At 44.1% G+C, this 21,852-nt stretch overlaps 1 protein-coding gene across 2 annotated transcripts in view; it reads right to left on the bottom strand.

Annotated features, from left to right (window-relative positions):
* The window catches only part of LOC112260462 (translation initiation factor eIF-2B subunit gamma), a 53,351-nt gene that overhangs the window by 8,251 nt on the left and 23,248 nt on the right, over nt 1-21,852 (bottom strand). Inside the window, exons 6-12 of one of the 2 annotated variants that reach the window (XR_006084330.1) lie at nt 17,816-17,905; nt 15,583-15,716; nt 15,274-15,464; nt 14,945-15,007; nt 13,323-13,471; nt 10,154-10,257; nt 2,623-2,840 (exon numbers count right to left, since the gene is read on the bottom strand). Coding sequence is in view for 1 of the 2 variants with exons in the window: in XM_024435598.2 (XP_024291366.1) it covers nt 10,154-10,257; nt 13,323-13,471; nt 14,945-15,007; nt 15,274-15,464; nt 15,583-15,716; nt 17,816-17,905 (731 nt within the window). In the remaining variant the exon portion in view is untranslated. The remainder of the gene's footprint in view (nt 1-2,622; nt 2,841-10,153; nt 10,258-13,322; nt 13,472-14,944; nt 15,008-15,273; nt 15,465-15,582; nt 15,717-17,815; nt 17,906-21,852) is intronic. The other variant, XM_024435598.2, reaches the window with a different exon arrangement.

Here is a 21,852-nt window from a genome sequence, read left to right as displayed (position 1 = left end):
TTAAATGTCATAAGGTAGTTAACATGCTCAACTCAGACAAAAAGTATATATCTTCACGATGTGCCAAATCTACACTTCAATATGGCAGATGGACTAGGATTTTAGGACAGAAACAAGGTGAAAACAGATAATTCCTTGCTTCAAATAAGGGTGAAGCCTAACAGCCTTCTGAAACACAAACACAAGGCGAGCCTGCTATCCATACAGACAAAGACAACTAATCCAAACTAAACTGTGGGGAAAGTGATTCATGATCCATATAAAGACATATTTTAGTGTGAAGGATTCCAAAAGGCTCTGTTTTTACATTCAGAGTTTGAAGGAAAGAGAAATAGAGCATGGCACACTAGGAGAGGAGTATATTTCCAAGAGACAGTGAGGGAGAGGGCTAGGTGGAGGAGAGAAGAGCGTGTCTGTGTCCCAGAAGCCTGGAGAACAGTCTGGTTTCTTTATGAAGGAGCAGCAACACCTGCAGTCCCACCACCACCAGATTGCCTGCCTGTCTGCACAGTCAGCACACATAAGTCTGTCTGTGGCTGCCTGACAGGGTGGTCTCTCTCTACAGAAGACAGACACTTCCATCTAACTGCTTCGTGAGTGGAGGCGTAATGCTTTTACCAGCCACGCTCTTCATTTATCCTCTGATGAGAGAGGCGAACCACCTGATACGGATGGTGCTCAGAGGCATACTGAGCCCCTTGAGGAGCAATTGCTTCAGGTGATTTATACACTGCTCAAAAAAATAAAGGGAACACTTAAACAACACAATGTAACTCCAAGTCAATCACACTTCTGTGAAATCAAACTGTCCACTTAGGAAGCAACACTGATTGACAATAAATTTCACATGCTGTTGTGCAAATGGAATAGACAACAGGTGGAAATTATAGGCATTTAGCAAGACACCCCCAATAAAGGAGTGGTTCTGCAGGTGGGGACCACAGACTTCCCAGTTCCTATGCTTCCTGGCTGATGTTTTGGTCACTTTTGAATGCTGGCGGTGCTTTCACTCTAGTGGTAGGATGAGACGGAGTCTACAACCCACACAAGTGGCTCAGGTAGTGCAGCTCATCCAGGATGGCACATCAATGCGAGATGTGGCAAGAAGGTTTGCTGTATCTTTCAGCGTAGTGTCCAGAGCATGGAGGCGCTACCAGGAGACAGGCCAGTACATCAGGAGACGTGGAGGAGGCCGTAGGAGGGCAACAACCCAGCAGCAGGACCGCTACCTCCGCCTTTGTGCAAGGAGGAGCAGGAGGAGCACTGCCAGAGCCCTGCAAAATGACGTCCAGCAGGCCACAAATGTGCATGTGTTTGCTCAAACGGTCAGAAACAGACTCCATGAGGGTGGTATGAGGGCCCGACGTCCACAGGTGGGGGTTGTGCTTACAGCCCAACACCGTGCAGGACATTTGGCATTTGCCAGAGAACACCAAGATTGGCAAATTCGCCACTGGCGCCCTGTGCTCTTCACAGATGAAAGCAGGTTCACACTGAGCACATGTGACAGACGTGACAGTCTGGAGACGGTCGTGGAGAACGTTCTGCTGCCTGCAACATCCTCCAGCATGACCGGTTTGGCGGTGGGTCAGTCATGGTGTGGGGTGGCATGTCTTTGGGGGGCCGCACAGCCCTCCATGTGCTCGCCAGAGGTAGCCTGACTGCCATTAGGTACCAAGATGAGATCCTCAGACCCTTTGTGAGACCATATGCTGGTGTGGTTGGCCCTGGGTTCCTCCTAATGCAAGACAATGCTAGACCTCATGTGGCTGGAGTGTGTCAGCAGTTCCTGCAAGAGGAAGGCATTGATGCTATGGACTGGCCCGCCCGTTCCCCAGACCTGAGTCCAATTGAGCACATCTGGGACATCATGTCTCGCTCCATCCACCAACGCCACGTTGCACCACAGACTGTCCAGGAGTTGGCGGAAGCTTTAGTCCAGGTCTGGGAGAAGATCCCTCAGGAGACCATCCGCCACCTCATCAGGAGCATGCCCAGGCGTTGTAGGGAGGTCATACAGGCACGTGGAGGCCACACACACTTCTGAGCCTCATTTTGACTTGTTTTAAGGACATCACATCAAAGTTGGATCAGCCTGTAGTGTGGTTTTCCACTTTAATTTTGAGTGTGACTCCAAATCCAGACCTCCATGGGTTGATAAATTTGATTTCCATTGATAATTTGTGTGATTTTGTTGTCAGCACATTCAACTATGTAAAGAAAAAAGTATTTAATAAGAATGTCATTCATTCAGATCTAGGATGTGTTATTTTAGTGTTCCCTTTATTTTGTTGAGCAGTGTATATAAAGCAACTGCTCTTTGCTTCATATGAATAGCATTTCTGTATAAGAGAACCACTGTTCTCAGGTTGTATGTAATATGTACAGTACCAGTCAAACGTTTGGACACACCTACTCATTCAAGGGTTTTTCTATATTTTTACTATTTTCTACATTGTAGAATAATAATGAAAACATCAAAACTATGAAATAACACATGGAATTATGTAGTAAGCAAAAAGTGTTAAACAAATCAAAATATATTTTTGATTCTTCAAAGTAGCCACCCTTTGCCTTGATGACAGCTTTGCACACTCTTGGCATTCTCTCAACCAGCTTTACCTGGAATGCTTTTCCAACAGTCTTGAAGGAGTTCCCACATATGCTGAGCACTTGTTGGCTGCTTTTCCTTCACACCGCGGTCCAACACATGCCAAACCATCTCAGATGGGTTGAGGTCAGGTGATTGCGGAGGCCAAGTCATATGATGCAGCACTCCATCACTCTCCTTCTTGGTCAAATAGCTCTTACACAGCCTGGAGGTGTGTTGGGTCATTGTCCTGTTGAAAAACAAATAATAGTGGGACTAAGAGCAATCCAGATGGAATGGCGTATTGCTGCAGAATGCTGTGGCAACAATGCTGGTTAAGTGTGCCTTGAATTATAAATAATTCACTGACAGTGTCAACAGCAAAGCACCCCCACACCATCACACCTCCTCCTCCATGCGTCACGGTGGGAACCACACATGCAGAGATCCTCCGTTCACCTACTCTGCGTCTCACAAAGACACGGTGGTTGGAACCAAAAATCTCAAATTTGGACTCATCAGACCAAAGTACAGATTTCCACAGTCTAATATCGTGTATCTTGGCCCAAGCAAATCTCTTCTTATTATTGGTGTCCTTTAGTAGTGGTTTCTTTGCAGCAATTCGACCATGAAGGCCTGATTTACGCAGTCTACTCTGAGCAGTTGATGTTGAGATGTGTCTGTTACTTGAACTCTGATGCATTTATTTGGGCTGCAATTTCTGAGGCTGATAACTCTAATGAACTTATCCTCTGCAGCCGAGGTAACTCTGGTTTTCCTTTCCTGTGGCGGTCCTCATGACAGCCAGTTTCATCATAGTGGTTGGTTTTTGCGACTGCACTTGAAGAAACTTTCAAAGCTCTTGAAATTTTCCGTATTGACCTTCATGTCTTAAAGTAATGATAGACTGTCGTTTCTCTTTGCTTATTTGAGCTGTTCTTGCCATAATATGGACTTGGTCTTTTACCCGATAGGGCAACCTTCTGTATACCAACCCTACCCTGTCACAACACAACAGATTGGCTCAAACGCATTAAGGAAAGAAATTCCACAAATGAACTATTAACAAGGCACACCTATTAATTGAAATGCATTCCAGGTGACTACTCTGAAGAATCTCAAATATAAAATATATTTTGATATGGTTAACACTTTTTTGGTTACTACATGATTCCATATGTGTTATTTCATAGTTTTGATGTCTTCATAATAATTTAAAAAATGTAGAAAACAGTAAAAATTAAGAAAAAACCTGGAAATGAGTAGGCGTGTCCAACATTTTCACAGGTACTGTAGGTGTCATAACCAGCCATAAAATAATGCAATAGATGTCACAACAGGTCTAAATATGTCTCATGACAGTGTTATGACCATATTATAAACAGGTTATAAAGTATGTCAGCTGTTATGACATATGCCGCTGGGTGTCAAGTAAAGTGTTACCAGAAAAAGTAGACAGCCAGGACATTTTTTTGCATTAGCTCTATTTTGGTGGCCTCGGGTACATTCAAATGCCATGATTCTATCCAAAATACACAGTGAAATTATTGAATACTTTATCGACTTCACCACCCAGATTGGAAAAATGTGTTGTTATATTGTGTAGAAAGTCATGACTTTACAATTGATACTGAACAGAAATATAAACGTAAAATGTTGGTCACATGTTTAATTAGCTGAAATAAAAGATCCCAGACATTTTCCATACACACAATTGTTTTATTTCTCTCAAATTTTGGGCACAAATTTGTTTACATCCTTTTTAGTGGGCATTTCTCCTTTGCCAAGAAAATCCATCCACCTGACAGGTGTGGCATATCAAGAAGCTGATTAAACAGCATGATCATTACACAGGTTCACCTTGTGCTGGGGACAATAAAAGGTTCAGTTTTGTCAAACAACACAATGCCACAGATGTCTCATGTTTGAAGGGAGTGTGCAATTGGCATGCTGACTGCAGAAATGCCCACCAAAGCTGTTGAATTTTTATTTCTCTACCAACATCATTCTAGAGAATTTGGCAGTACGTCCAACCGGCCTAGCAACCGCAGACCACGTGTAACCACGCCAGTCCAGGACCTCCACATCTGGCTTCTTCACCTGCGGGATCGTCTGAGACCAGCCACACGGACAGCTGATGTAACTGAGGAGTATTTCTGTCTGTAATAAAGCCCTTTTGTGAGGGAAAACCCATTCTGATTGTCTGGGCCTGGCTCCCTATGCCCTCCCAGGCCCACCTATGGGTGCACCCCTGCCCCGTCATGTGAAAACCATAGATTAGGGCCTAGTTTATTTATTTAAATTGACTGATTTATGTATTTTATTAAAAAAAATAATGTTTTATTTATTTTATTAAAACAGAAAAAAATAAGTAAATAGCCCCCATATTCCCAGGTTTCTGTTTTTCCCAGTTATGTCAGGTTTCCACTCTCAAAATTACACAAAAACCACACTAGATGTTCTAAGTGCACAACAATGTTTAAACCACATCAGGTCACCACTTTTGAGGTCTGGAAAAAAGCTGAGAATTTAGATTTTTTTTTTACCCTTTAATTCAATTGAGCACGAAGCAAGAGGCTGTGTTTAGCAGTGTTATTGTAGCACACATGAGTTTGCAAACCAAATACCCACTGGATTGATAATAATAATCATGATATCATTCTGCCAGTTAAGCATACGATACTTTTTGGGCTAACATTTAAGTCAAATCAAATTGAAGGTTTTTGGGAAAGCCTTTCTATCTACCAGAGACTGTTTTCATTAGCTAACGGCTACACAAATTGGTAGACACCACACACAGACAGACAAGGGGCATTCTCGTTGCCTCTTCAGAAAGTTGTAGGAAACACAAATCACTGATGATTTCTGTTCATGTCTTATGGTAAACCGTGGAAAATAAATACATTTTCTAAACATTTAGTTGATTTAGTTGAACATGATTTGGAAATGCACACACCTGTCTATATAAGGTCCCAACCACGAGGACGAAGGAATTGTCCGTACAACTCAGAGATAGGCACAGTGACGAGGCACAGATCTGTGGAAGGGTACCAAAATATTTATGCAGCATTGAAGGTCCACAAGGACACAGTGGCTTCCTTCATTCTTAAATGGAAGAAGTTTGGAACCACCAAGACGCAGTCTAAAGCTGGCCGCCCGGCCAAACTGAGCAATCAGGGGAATGGGGCCTTGGTCAGAGAGGTGACCAAGAACCCGATGGTCACTCTGACAGAGCTCCAGAGTTCCTCTGTGGATATCGGAGAATCTTTCAGAAGGACAACCATCTCTGCAGCACTCCACCAATCAGGCCTTTATGGTAGATTGGCCAGACAGAAGCCACTCCTCAGTAAAAGGCACATGACAGCCTGCTTGGAGTTTTCCAAAAGGCACCTAAAGACTCTCAGACCATGAGAAACAAGATTATCTGGTCTAATGAAACCAAGACTGAACTCTTTGGCCTGAATGCAAAACGTCACACCTATGATGAAGCATGGCCATGGCAGCATCATACTGTGGGGATGTTTCTCAGCGGCAAGGACTGAGAGATCCTTGATGAAAACCTGCTCCAGAGCGCTCAGGACCTCAGACTGGGGCGAAGGTTCACCTTCCAACAGGACAAGAACCCTAAGCACACAGCCAAGACAATGAAGGAGTGGCTTCAGGACAAGTTGCTGAATGTCCTAGAGTGGCCCAACCCGAGCCCGGACTTGAACCTGATCGAAAATCTCTGGAGAGACCTGAAAATAGCTGTGCAGCAACATTCCCCATCTAACCTGACAGAGCTTGAAAGGATTTACAGAGAAGAAATGGGAGAAACTACCCAAATACAGGTGTGCTAGGCGTGTAGCGTCATACCCAAGAAGACTCAAGGCTGTAATCACTGCCAAAGGTGCTTCAACAAAGTACTGAATAAAGATTCTGAATATTAATGGAAATGTGATACTCAGTTTTTATAAATGTCATTATGGGGGACTGTGTGTAAACTGATGAGTAAAAAAAAATATTTACAACATTTTTGAACACGGCTGTCACGTAACAAAATGTGAAAAAAGTCAAGGGGTCTGCATACTTTCCGAGTGCACTGTATGCATGAATACTGACATATAAACAAAGCAAATAAAGAAACGTCCCCTTTTCAGGACCCTGTCTTTCAAAGATAATTCGTAAAAACCCCAAAAACTTCACAGATCTTCATTGTAAAGGGGTTCAACACTGTTTCCCATGCTTCTTCAATGAACCAGAAAGCAATTAATGAACATGCACCTGTGGCACGGTCGTTAAGACACCAACAGCTTACAGACGGTAGGCAATTAAGGTCACAGTTATGAAAACGTAGGACACTAAAGAGGCCTCTCTACTGACTTTGAAAAACACCAAAAGAAAGATGCCCAGGGTCCCTGCTCATCTGCGTGAACGCACCTTAGGCATGCTGCAAGGAGGCATGAGGACTGCAGATGTGGCCACGGCAATAAATTGCAATGTCCGTACTGTGAGAAGACTAAGACCGCGCTACAGGGAGACAGGACGGACAGCTGATCGTCCTCGCAGTGGCAGATCACGTGTAACAACACCTGCACAGGATCGGTACATCCGAACATCATACCTGTGGGAGCTGACAAGGTACAAATCTGTCGTTCTGCCCCTGAACAGGCAGTTAACCCACTGTTCCTAGGCCGTCATTGAAAATAAGAATTTGTTCTTAACTGACTTGCCTAGTAAAATAAAGGTTAAAAAAAAAAAAAAAAAAAAAAAAAGTACAGGATGGCAACAACAACTGCCCCAGTTACACCAGCAACGCACAATCTCTCCATCAGTGCTCAGACTGTCCGCAATAGGCTGAGAGAGGCTGGACTGAGGGCTTGTAGGCCTGTTGTAAGGCAGGTACTCTGGAGCGGGATCGACTTAGAGGTGGAGAGTCCATCATGGTCTGGGGCGGTGTGTCACAGCATCATCAGACTGAGCTTGTTGTCATTGCAGGCAATCTCAACGCTGTGCGTTACAGGGAAGACCTCCTCCTTCCTCATGTGGTACACTTCCTGCAGGCTCATCCTGACATGCCCCTCTAGCATGACAATGCCACCAGCCATAGTGCTCATTCTGTGTGTGATTTCCTGCAAGACAGGAATGTCAGTGTTCTGCCATGGCCAGTAAAGAGCCCGGATCTCAATCCATTTGAGCACGTCTGGGACCTGTTGGACCAGAGGGTGAGGGCTAGGGCCATTCCCCCCAGAAATGTCCGGGAACTTGCCTTGGTGGAAGAGTGGGCTAACATCTCACAGCAAGAACTGGCAAATCTGGTGTAGTCCATGAGGAGGAGATGCACTGCAGTACTTAATGCTGCTGGTGGGCCCACCAGATACTGACTGTTACTTTTGATTTTGACCCCCCCTTTGTTCAGGGACACATTATTCCATTTATGTTAGTCACATGTCTGTGGAACTTGTTCAGTTTAGGTCTCAGTCGTTGAATCTTGTTATGTTCACACAAATATTTACACATGTTAAGTTTGCTGAAAATAAATGCATTTGACAGTGAGAGGACGTTTCTTTTTTTGCTGAGTTTACATGTATGCACACAGTACCAGTCAAAAGGTTGGACACACCTATTCATTCAAGGGTTTTTCTATATTTTTACTATTTTCTACATTGTAGAATAATAGTGAAGACATCAAAACTAAACTAACACATATGGGACATTGTAGTATCCAAAAAAGTGTTAAACAAATCAAAATAAATTTGAGATTCTTCAAAGTATCCACCCTTTGCCTTGATGACAGCTTGGCACACTCTTGGTATTCTCTCAACAACCTTCATGAGGTAGTGACCTTTTGACTGGTACTGATATGAAAGATGTCATTACAGATATTGCCATAGCACAAGCAAGACGCAGTCTCTACACATTGCATTGGGGCAAAACTCCGCCTTCTGTGTGATGTAATCTTTATAGTTATGCTGGCATATAGTCAGAGTTGCTGAAAAAATAACTACAATAGCTAATGTTTGCACTTTAAATCACTATTGACTGCCTGTCTGCGTCTTGCTTGTTGATATGCTGTGTACATATAACTTATAACATATAACTTAACCTAAATAGCTGCATGAAGGCTAACTCCCCTCCTGAAAAAAGAACATGAAATCGCTAGACTGCCTGTTGTGTCGTGCTTATGTCTGCTTTGATTACTGCTACAACAGACAAAGAACTAAGTTTGTTCAAAGAAGCAGCAACGGAGTCACAGAGAGAATGAGCACTGAGCAGTAGCTGAAAGGACTCTGATGGGAAAGCGCGCAGAGGATCCCAAACATGCGCAGAAAACTTCCAGGTTCAGAAAATCCGGAATCGCAGCCAGTCCGTAGAAAAAAAGATGTTACTTTTTAATTCATTAAGATTAATAACATTCAAATTGAATGGGAAATTGGAGCTTTGATATGATGAAATCAAAGGGCTTTTGAGTGTAGAACTTAAAGACAGCGGTTGTTGTTATCCTCCAGGCTATTTCGAGACATTTATTGCAGTTATTATAAGTAATGCTTTTATAATGATAGGTTACATTAACCTCTGCTCTGTTACAGACTCGGTTAGCCTTTTTTCTGGGATATCTTTGAATTGTGCTCTTTCTGCGCTTTAAACTTAAAAGGAGTTGAGTGTGGGGTTTGTGCTGGGCTGTGTTGAGCTGGGCTGTGGGGCAGAATGTGTGGGAAGTACAAGGGTCTAGATTGTAATTTGGGTTTTCTGGGAGCCGCTCCATAAGTCAGTGCTTTCCAGGTTACGGCAGGCTAATCAGGTCCAGTCACACTCTGATAACTGGGCCGGGCTGAGAACTTGGAACATGGATGGGGAGGGACGGAAGGGGGTTGGTTGGGAGGGGGGTAAATGTTGCAGTATTTGGTGCAGGGGGCCGTGGTGTAGCAACACCCTGTTGTTCAGTCAATTAGGCTGAGCAGGCCCTGGACATTTTAGGGGCGCCTCTGGCAGTGTCATTGATGGAGAGGTTAGAGAACAGGCCAGGACCACCCGGAATTCAACAGCCCCCAGCCCCCTCCTCCCCCACACCACCCCCAATCCCAAAAACACACACCGACTAAATCACAGGAACACAAACACACAACACCCCCCCTCCAGCTCCATCTAAGGAGTATGAACAAGGGGATTAGGAATATAAAAAAAGTAAAAGCTCAATTATACACAGAGGGTTCAGTTTTAATGCGATCTAAGAAAGCGTAGAATAAAACGCATCACAGTCACATAAAACACTGACCCACACAAGTTCACACATGCTACTTTGGCTAGTAACGTGTTATTTCCTGCTTCTTAGGGTTGCAAAACTCAGGTACCTTTCCCCAAATTCCCAGATTTTTCAGAAATCCCAGTTGGGAAGTTTCCCAGATTTCCTATGTATTCTCTATGTCCTTATTCCAGGAATCTTACAAACAGCATTTCTGGAAAACCTAGGAATTTTGGGTTTCTGGATTTTTGCAACCCTACTGTTGCCGGATAAAGTGGAGGTGAGTGGGACTTGAGTGTGTGATGGCAAGGTGAGGCAGTAGTATGCAGTAGTATGCTCACCCTCTGGCTCTATGCGCTGGGCACTCCCTACCAGGCAATATTTGATGTCTGCACCTCGGCCGATCACAGTGTTACTGCAGATCACACTGCCCTGGATGTTACACCTGTAGAACAAACACACAGCACCATCAACCAGACTTCCCCTTGAGAACTAGTACACTATCACTCTGTGCAGATTGTGGGTACCTGCGAAGACATCGCAGAGTTGATTGCTGGCCATTGGACACTTGCTCTCTGACCTAATGCAAAGTTAAAATCCTGGTCTTGTGTACTATATTTGAACATCTACACGACCAGGCTTCATTTTCAAGGAGGACGTTTTCTGGATGCAATATTTGAGAAGATGCATTCAACTGCACAGGCTTTCATTAATGCACGCGCACACACACACACTCTTTCATGGGATCACTTTGGCACCATAAAACTTTATAACTTTATGTGCACAGTTTGATGTTTACTTAACATGCCTGGGCCAGGCCAGCTTTTTTTTCTTGGTGCATGAAGAACATATTTACAATGAAATTTCTCTTTCATGTCTTCAGCTAATTGCACGGCAGAGGGAGGGCCTTGTCCTTTCCTGCCTCTAACCCCTCCCTTAAAGGAAACATGACCCCTCAGAGTTTTCAGCTGTCTTGTTTTATTTTCCTCAAGAAACTAGATTAGCATACATATTAAAGAAAAACACCAGCCTCTACCTTGTGTGTGCAAATTGATACACTATCATCGACATTTAGAATATTAGGTATTCGATATCGTCAGGTTAATTTTTTATTTTGTTGAGGGCAGGGGGTGACGAAACATTATAGACAAGTGTTCATCAAGGCTGAGACGAAGCACACGCCCCATGTCGAAATAAATAAAAAAATCTGGATCCTATGTTATAATTATTATGGGTATGAGCTCAGTCTAAATAGTGGGTTTCAGACATTAGGCTTATGTGATGTCTAGGTAGGCAGTATACTCATTCATTTGAGTGGGGTAGCAATTCTCTATGGTAAGTAGACCGTGATCTTTCAAATTCCTCATTAACTGTTCATATCATGTTTTAAACAACTTAATTGTTCCTTCATTACCTTGATTGTGTCTATTCTACATTTAAACTGAGATGTTAAATGTTTAACTAAAGTTTGGTATGATTTTATTTGATCAATGATAAAGAAAATCCTGAATTAATCAATGAATCTCAATTCAGGATTTAATCTCATCTTCCTTCGTGTAACTGTCATAGTGAAACTCCAGACCCTGGTTGACAGGCAAAGGCATGCTAACAATCCGAATATCAACAGATGGAAAGTCTGTGAGGTGGTGGTGCTGTGTTGGGTTGGGGTTAGTTTAAGATAGCAGGAGAACCGACAACCCTGCCCAGGGATGGTTGACGTTCTGCACCACCTGGGTTGGCAGTCCGGACTAAGGCCACCATAAGGTCTCCTCTGGAGGATAGAAACAGAGTGAGCTCTGTGGGGCAGGCTGGGGAGCAACATGTATGTCTCTCCCTCCTAGAGAGACTGACGAGCTTGGCCCTGCAGCCACTAACACAGGCAGGTCTGTATTGGCTGCTGCTGCACTGGGGCTATTCAGGTGGTGGTGGAAGGGTTGGAGGGAGAGGAAGGGGGGTGAACAGGGAGGGAGGGAACAGGGTGGGGGGTTCATGGCAATGGGAGATTACAAGGATTGGAGTTTTAAACTGAGAGACCACCAAAGAAGCCCAACTGAAACACCACTAATTACTGACACTGTGCTCCTCCTCGCTGTGACCCCCCCACCCCCACACCTCAACCACCCACATCCTCTGCCTGCTTCCCCGCGACCTCGACCGCAGCCCCCCCAAATAGCCTCTGCTTTGTAAACAAGCACTCCTACATGCAAACAAAGGGGCCAAAAAATGCAAGTGCCTTCTTTAACATGCCAGGGATTTGCTAATCCCCTCGTACATTTTTTTAATGTTGCGAAATAATTGCCATTTCTTTATTTTCCTATTTTCTCTCTTTCTTTCTTTCTCTTTATGCGTGCACTAACTCGGACATGAGGGTACCCCCGCTGGCTCAGGCCTCCCTGTCTTTAAGAGAGACTGTGCTAAAGCCCAACTCTGCCAGATAAAGCTCTTCCCCAGGATTTGAGGATGTCTGAATTTAAAATAACAGGGTCCTTTTCTACTTCTCAGTGGCCTCTCTCCTGCGATTCATGTCATGCTTGCAGTTTTCAATCACCAGCCAGGACATCCTTTCAACCAGCCAGCACGAGTGAAAATACTTTAATTAAAAATGTCTCCCAATGCTAGACTGAAAAAAAAAAAAAAAAAACGATTCATAGTAGGTTTACATAGTAAGCAATCCACCCACAAAAAATAGTTGAATATGACACTTTAAAAAAGGTAGAAAACTGAGGTAAAAGTTTTTATTTTATTTTTTTAAATCCACTTGTGAGTTATATGAAGGAAGTGAAATACGTTGTTGCTGAGAATCTAGCTACAGCATAGTTTAACCATGTATATTAATCACCTATGTGTTTATGTATGCCATTGTAAGCGTGCTCTGGTTCACTGCACACCAATGGACATTGTCAACATAGTGTTCTCTGTTTCCCCCACATATCACATAAAACAAGCCTCAGGCAGTCAGTCCCCTCCTCGCACTGCAGCCCACCCAAACACAAACACGGTTGCTTTACTCTCCTTGTGGGAACCAAACAACTGATTCCCATTCCAAATCCTATTTTCCCTAACCCTAACATTTAACCTAACCTAACCCCAAACCCTAACTCCTAATTCTAATCCAAAACCTAAAAAAGCATTTTGCTTGTGGGGACTGGTGAAATGTTCCCACTTGTGCAAATTTTCCTTGTTTTACTATCCCTGTGGGGACTTCTGGTCCCCACAAAGATAGTAAAACCAAAAGACACACATACTCCGGAGTCATCCATACACTCTGGCCTCTAAAACCTAATGGTTCCCCTTTGTGGTTTAAAACTATACTGGGCATAATTGGAGAAGGGAGTTTACTACCCGGTCTTTTCCAAATGGAAATAACAGTGTGTGTGTTACACTGCTTTCTCTCTACCATAAAGTGTCATCTGTGACTACCTGGTAAAATGTCCTGGTATCACAGATTCTGAAGTCTAAGGACACAGTGGTAGAAATGGTCCAGATCTGTATACAGGAGGCTCTACTCACCCCTCCTCGATGGTGACTCCGTGCATGATGATGGAGTTGGTTACTTTGACCTTCTCTCTGACGGTGGTGGACGCGCCGATCATTGATCTCTTGATGGATGCCTTGTCTGAGATTTGACAGGATGCTCCTATTATGCTGTCAGCACCAATCTGGCAGACAATAACCAGATGTGGTAGAACGATGTCAGGAAAAAGAGATCATAAGCCGAAAAGACCACACCAGAATGTGCACTTCCCTCTGTTCCCTTCCTACACTACTATATCAGTCAAATTTCCAGTGTAAAAATCTAACTGGACACACACACACACACACACACAACAAAAAAAGAAACATTCCTTTTACAGGACCCTGTCTTTCAAAGATAATTCGTAAAAATCCAAATAACTTCACAGATCTTCATTGTAAAGGGTTTAAACACTGTTTCCCATGCTTGTTCATGGGAAAGAACCATAAGCAATTAATGAACATGCACCTGTGGAACGGTCGTTAAGACACTAACAGCTTACAGACGGTAGGCAATTAAGGTCACAATTAAGAAAACTTAGGACACTAAAGAGGCCTTTCTATTGACTCTGAAAAACACAGGGTCCCTGCTCATCTGCGTGAACGTGCTTAAGGCATGCTGCAAGGAGGCATGAGGACTGCAGATGTGGCCAGGGCAATACATTGCAATGCCCGTTCTGTGAGAAGCCTAAGACAGCGCTATAGGGAGACAGGACGGACAGCTGTGGCAGACCATGTGAAACAACACCTGCACAGGATCAATAAATCCAAACATCACACCTGCGGGACAGGTACAGGATGGCAACAGCAACTGCCCGAGTTACACCAGGAACGCACAATCTCTCCATCAGTGCTCAGACTGTCCGCAATAGGCTGAGAGAGGCTGGACTGAGGGCTTGTAGACCTGTTGTAAGGCAGGTCCTCACCAGACATCACCGGCAACATCGTTGCCTATGGGCACAAACCCACAGTCGCTGGACCAGACAGGACTGGCAAAAAGTGCTCTTCACTGACGAGTTGCAGTTTTGTCTCACCAGGGGTGATGGTCGGATTCGTGTTTATCGTCAAAGGAATGAGCGTTACACCGAGGTCTGTACTCTGAAGCGGAATTTATTTGGAGGTGGAGGGTCCGTCATGGTCTGGGGCAGTGTGTGACAGCATCATCAGACTGAACTTGTTGTTGCAGGCAATCTCAACACTGTGCGTTACAGGGAAGACATCCTGCTTCCTCATGTGGCACACTTTCTGCAGGCTCATCCTGACATGACCCTCCAGCATGACAATGGTCCTACATCTGTAAGAGGTGTAGTTGCCAAAAGTCCCCAACTGTTGAACAGGACAAGAGGAGCTTAGGGCCTCTGCTAGTGGCCTCCCCTGCCTCTTATGCTCCTTAATCCCCTATGACACACACTTAAAGCATCTTCCCTCATAGACAACTAACAAGAATAGCATGTGACTCACCAAAGCACACTCACTCTAATGGCATCCTCACTCACAACGCTCATTCTACTACAACCTGCTAATGACTCAGACACAGACTCATGGATGCAGTCCGAAAATACACATCATACCAGACATCTAAGAGAACCACCCATCTAGCTACTAGGCTAGCTACTCACCAGACAGCGCACAGATATCGCTGCTGATGGATGGACTGCAGGCTCATCAAACAGCTTCGGGGCCTGGAACACAAGACAATAAGGCATACATGTTCATAGAAGAGGATAAAACAATAATGCCAGTAATGTACAGGAAGCATGGTCCTCACCAGATAAAAGGTCATGTTAATCACATCTAAAAGTTGTAAGCTAGGGTTACTAACAGAGCCGGCTATTAGTTTGATGTGGCAGGTAAAGAAAGCAGCGTACAAGAAGAGCATGCTAGCCATGAAGCAGTCAGAAACAGATGAATACATGTTTAGTACATCTAGTTTCACTCTCTCACTTACCAGGCGATTGGCTTCGATGTAGGCCGCTAGCGTGTTGACGCGGTAACACATGCCTTCGTCCATGATGTGCACATAGCAGCGCAGGCGTACTCCGTGGTAGGCCTCACTCATGTCCCCACGATGGTCATTCCAACAGGACCTCTCCCGGGTTAGCTGCAGCAGCACCTCATCCCTGGACAAGATCTGAATCTCTACACACACAGACAGCAGATACACACAGTTGAGTGTGTATGTGTGTGTGTGTTCATGAGGTGAGTTACAACCTAGCTATGAAAACTCTCTTAAAATGTTCAAGTATGGTTTCTTTACCTAAGTTTGCATTGCCATCCTTTTTCTTAAGCTTTTGATCAGCTTCATCGTTGACATTCGGAGAGGTCATGGATTTAGAGAACTGTTTGCGGACGAGATACGGGACTAACTCTCCCCGAATCGAAGAGACAGATCTTTGAGAGAAAAATACAATACTTACTCAGTTGTTGAAATAGGTACATTCACTGAAAGTAAAAAATACATTTTACTCTCATGAAGTCTAACATTTGACCCCCAACTCTTTTGAAAAGTAATAGCATAGAATCAGAATGAGGATGAACATTTGACCGTGGCAATTGACCTGCATGCGGACCCCCGTTCTACTCATAATATTTATATTTTGATTCAGGTATTTCCTCATGACCAATCAAAACGATAGAAGCAGGAAGTAGGGAGGGGGTGAGAAGGGGGGGAAATGCCTTTGACTGTACATAGCTAATGTCCATGCACTGAACGCTTTCACAAGTTCTAGGCCCATCTCTGCTCATGAGGGTTACCGCTAACCAGAAAACAAAGAAAGAACCACGATCATTTCACAGTGTACACGTTCATGGGTTTCCTAACAGGTTAAAAAAGATTAGGCTGAATCATGGTTTCAAACTACCATGTAAGCCCGGTAGGCAATTTAACTTTCTCCTCCTTCTCCGCTCTCCTGCACTCCACTCAATGTCCCTCTCCATCTCTCACTCTCTTTTTAGTTTCTTTTAAGGGAGATTAGAATTTCCATCTGAATGCAGAGAAAGAAACAACAGTTACTCTGTCCATTTTTCTCCTTGAGCGCTCCACAGCAGAGCAGCTTCAAGAGGGAGAGATAGAGAAAGAGATGGAGAGAGAGAGGTAGAGAGAGAGAGGGGGAGGGAGGGAGAAAAAGGGGAGAACATGGAAAAAAAGAGGGACAAAAAAAAAGTCCACCTACTTTGATGCGGGAGAGAAAGAAATAAGCGGTTAGTGCTTTTGAGGTCTCCCGAGTCTGGGTGGCAGATAACATTAAATGATATTTATATCAGGATGACTGGTGAATTCAAATGTTAAAGCAATGGGAAGCAGCAGGAACAAGCGTCTGCAATGCAGAGTATTTATGTAAACCCCCAGTAGAAAATTCCTATTTGGAGGGAAAGTGGGCCAAGTGAGTGAGTCAATGCACTCCCCAATTAATGCCACCTGCACTTATTTTCAACACCACTTAAAGGAGCTGTTGGGTCTCCTCACAATGCCAGTTTAACAAGCACAAAAGGGACGGGGGAACTAACTGGGGTACTGGACTGGGAGGTGGGTGGGTGGAGGAAGAGGTTGTGCTGCTGCTTTTGGTCTTGCTGGAGTTGGCGGGAGGGGGGGGAAGAACAGGAGGGTGGGGGCTAGCAATTACTAGACCCATTTCTCATTCAAGCCCTGTTCTGTCCCCCTCCCAGTTCTGAAGTATCCCCTGCGTAGGATGTATGGGCAGGAGAATGTGAGTAGATGAATGCAACACTACTAGAAATATAGGCTACATCAATAGGATGTACATTTATCAAATTGGGACACACTTCAACTAAGTGGTCTAAGCATCAAACAGTGCCTTCAATTGCTTGGCCTTGATTTTAATGATCCCGTACATCTTTTAAATTGTGGACCATTTGATCTGGTGGTGGTGGCCACAGAGATCCATTAAATGACTTCAATATGTTGGAAGATATATGTCAGTCTATGGTGGTGGTCCTATTATATACGGTAACCCAGAAAAGTACAGTGGGCAATAAACAGACTTTCTGATTGGCCCAAAGTGATTGCAGTTTAAAAGAAAACCAGAAGTATGAGGAAGTGAGATTATCAACACAGTTGTGATTGAGGTGTACCTCTGACACTAACGCACAAGGGGGCTAAAAGCCTAATAAACTGCTCAAGTGGCACATTGTAAAACAAATTAACACCTGACAAGAATACCTACCAGCCTCAAAGCCTTTCTATAGTCACAGTCTGTTCTCAAATTCAACACGCATGAACCTTGGCAAAAAAGGTGCTATTCAATATTTCACCTGTGTATAGCAATGCACTGTATTCACATTTATGTGGATGGTTATCGGTACCTTTAAAAACTAATTTGATATACATTAAACATAAAACACGAGCACATTTGTGAGAAAATGACATGCACAAAGGCTACATCCCAATGGTACCCTATTCCCTACACAGTGCACTACTTTACAGGGAATAGGGAGCCATTCAGGAAGCAAGCAAAGTAAAATGGCCTCACTTGTTATCAGCCAGGAAGTCAACCACAGACTTCTTCAGGCAGTACAGGTGGGCGTCCACAAGGCCAGTTTTGATGTGCATCCTTGGAAGTCTGAATGAAAGAGAGAGAGAGAGACAGACGGAGGGGGTAAATCAAATCACATGTTAACTAAAAAGCCAGCGAAGACGGGGAAGTTTTAGATTGCATTACCTTGATCACTGTGTCGTAACATAGTAGTTGTTATAGAAACATTGTACTAACATGTCTTATCACTTACTCTAGCAATTGGTTTGGAGTTGAGAGCGATTTTTGCTATCACCCGAGAGGGCTAAGGATTATTCCCTATTTCACTTCTGTAAGTCAACTGTTAGAGTAATAACAGTGTTACGACACAGGTTTAAGGGGAACTGTAACTGGCTACTGAGAACACAGGTGGTGCCAGTACCACAGTTAATGTCACTGTTCATGGCACAACACACTATAAAGTATCCTGTAGCAGACACTGAGGCACCAAGCCTGTTTCTTTACATGAGCAAAACCACTTTTTGTTTTTCTTCTCCAGATGTTTTTTTAATTAGATGACAAAGAGTAAAAATAACTACAGTCTTTAATTTAGCTTTTCATTCTACCTCCTTAATTACTCTGTTGAAAGCAGTATGTGACAGAACAGAACATCTGTTATGATAAAAAAAGAGGTGATATAACAGTCCTGCATCTGTGTATTGTCCCCTGCCAGCCTCTGTCCACAGGCCCTGCCCCAGAAACATGGCTGTCATGGCAACCGTGTCCAGTCTGAACTGCAGTGAGTGCTGCGTTAACTGGTCAGATGCCAACACCAGCGGACCCCCCAATTGTTTTACAGCCTGCAATGCTCTGGGTATAGATCCTCTGTGTTCAGGCAGGGCAGGCTGCTATAGAGCCCAGGGCTAAAATGGCAACCTATTTCCTTTATAGTGCACTACAATAGGCAATAGGGTGCCATTTGGGACACAGCCCAAAGGCGGCTGCCTGCCCTGGAGGCTAGTCTAATTCATCTGAGAGCAGCAGCAGCCAGGCTGTCTGAGTGATGTGGGAAGTCTCTGAGTTGCAGCTGAAGGCAAACCAAAGGTTGCTTGCACCAGGCAGGAAGAAAGAGATGGGAAAAACTCACAGGATCAGAGATTGTGGTGGTATCGTGTAGAAACACTTTAATTGAGAATAATTGCTGTTTGGGTTTTATTTTTGAAGTCCTCGGGTAAAATGATCATGATAATATAACGTTCTATACTTGCCGAATGGTGGTTAGTTACAGAATTAAATCTAAGCCTACAGTCGACATTGCCTACAGAAGCCAACATCAATTCTCTAAGACAGTGATGTCAGTTAGCAAAGCTAGCACAGTAGATATGACCATGGTGAAAGCAGAACTCATCCTGTGAGAAGGCCTCTGTAAGCACTGCTCACATAAAGTGACCAGGAGACCCAACTCCATAAACAGTTCCTTAGAACCAAGGCCATGGATCATAAAAGGCCATATCCATACACTCACTAGTCTATATTCTATATGACCTCTGGATCAGAGCACCAGGTGAAACAAATGAAACCTCCACCTAACACCCACCATGATCAGAGTGGTGAAGCACCACCATAACAAACCGGCTATCCAGCCTGCCTGGTGGTGTCACATTCAACTGAGCCCCCCATACCCCCCCGTCTCCCCTTAATGTGACATTTATGAAGCGAAACCATAAGAAAACCATCTCATCTCCGGGGCGTTATGTGAGAGCCTCCCCTCTCCGCCTTTTCTTGGGTGAAGAATGTGATTTGAAACATTGAGAATAAGTCAGGAGGTCTGTTTGGCGATGCAGATTTCAGAACCAGATGCTGTGCCGTATAAATCACGTTGTGAGGGGGAGGAGGGTAAACAGGCAAGAGGTAAATTATGACAACTTTGAGCCATTCCATTAACCAGCTCATAGAGGGGCCATGTGTTGAATCCACCAACAAGAGGCTGAAAACAGAGACAGGAATATTCTAGCACATCACACCACCCACATGTGGTCCCAATGTGGTCCTCCGGTCCACACACAGACCAGAGCAAACAGGTTGTCATATCCTGTGTGTGTGTGAACTGTATGCCAAATGCAGATGGAAGTAAATGAGATTTATAGGAACACCCAGCATCTGACATCCTTGTTTGGCACCTGTGGGGCCGGGCAGGCAGGCAGGGAGGGAGGCCAAGCAGGAGAGATACCCAGGGATCAGTGTACGGTGGACGGGGGTCAGGTGTGGTGTGGCGAGGATGGGAGCGGTTGGGGTGAGGGTTGACAAGTGCCCTTTATGGAGCAGGACACCATGGTTAAACACAAGCAGGAGCGGCTACAGGCGTAGTCTGTCCGTCCAATGGGACGGCCTACATGCTGATGGAAGGATCCCCATTTGGGTGATCATTTTAGTAGAAATACAATACACATCGTTTGGCCATAAGCCACTGCATTTCCCAGACACAAGTCTAATGTGTGATTCCTGGTAGTCTAGGGGGCCTGGCTGATGAGTGAAACAGAACATTGTTGCAAAACTCCTCAGGCTATGGTGATTCACTCCCAAGCGTTATGACTGACTACTAAAAACCTCAGCATGTAGTAGGATCTACCTCCTAAATGAGCACATTCCACATGGCAGCAGTGCTGTGAGGTAATAGTACTTGTGCTTCTCTCTGAGGGGACACTGCTAACTGCTGTTCTGGACCTAGTCTGTGTCAACACCACTGCAAGGCCCAGAAAAATTTGCTCACGCATCCAGCTACATCTCGCTTTACTATAAAGACCGTGGCTCTTTGTCCTCTCTCGTGTCTGAGCACAGAAGGTAAATACAAACGGCCCCAAAATGTCCAGACTTGGGTAGTTAGCTGGGAAAATGTGCAGTTAAATGTATAGATTCCCTGCCATCGGACAATACATTGACGCTATTTAAAGAGAGGAATGTTTGAGGAGTGTGCTTCATGGCACACAGGGGACAAGACACATACTGTATTACTAGTTTTGCAATGGTACTACATTCTTCAAATATATTTAGTGTTGCGGGAACCAGGTACTGTAGACCTCAAGTGATTGACCAAATCCATGGTTTCATCCGGAAAGAGAATGAAACTATTTTAGGGTAGCTTAATCATGACGGGGCTAGGTGCCCCCAAAATATTAAGGGCCCCTGTCACCACCCATATTTTCCTTAAAATGTAAATAATTTTGTTGGTAAGGCTGTGTGTTAATATTACTAAGCATTGTAACAGCAGAGCAGAAGCTAATCTACGGGCACATTTGAAGCTGCTACCAAAGAAGCCGCAATATAGCCAATACATTCAGCACCATGGACGGTGGTCAGAAATTATATGATTTGATTTGATTTGATTTGAAATTTGATTTGATTTGAAATTAACCCGTATAAGTCGATCAGCACCAAGGAAAGAACAAAGTGGTCAAAAACACCCAATTTTATCTGTAAATAATAGGCAATAGTCAATATTATAAAACCTCAACATGAAGATAAATCTCTTGACCCAGTACATGCTCGCTGAGGTTTTGCACGGTGGCAAAACTGACATACCGCTATTTTAAATGATCTGCCTCCCGCACAGGCCTATAGCAAAAACACCAGCAAATCAATCAAAAGGAGCATTCAAACAGATTGCTTAAAAGGCAGCATGCCTTTTAACAGTGTATGATACGTATGTGCGTATTACTATTACTATTATAGCCTAGTTAAACGTATAGGCTATAATGACAATGAAATGGCTCAGCGGCCGTCCACCAGAACATGGTTTCAAAAAACAGATTGCTTGTCAATCTACGACTACGCTCAATGTAAATTAATCTCAATAAAGCCTGATTTATATAGGCTGTCTGGGTAGCCTGCCCTGTAAAAATATAAGCTTACTCACTCATTTGATTGGCATTCGACGGGCCTTGCGCTCTGCGAAGTCGTTGACTATGGCATTAAAATCCATGGTCTTGGCCCTGGTGTTTTCAAATGGGCAGAATGGCCAACTCACTCAGTCTCTCTTGTCACGTGCTGCTCCTCAG

This window comes from Oncorhynchus tshawytscha, linkage group LG10 (genome assembly GCF_018296145.1).
Source record: "Oncorhynchus tshawytscha isolate Ot180627B linkage group LG10, Otsh_v2.0, whole genome shotgun sequence".
NCBI lineage: Eukaryota > Metazoa > Chordata > Actinopteri > Salmoniformes > Salmonidae > Oncorhynchus > Oncorhynchus tshawytscha.
Note: the sequence above shows the minus strand (reverse complement) of the source record. Positions and strands in the feature narration are given on the sequence as shown.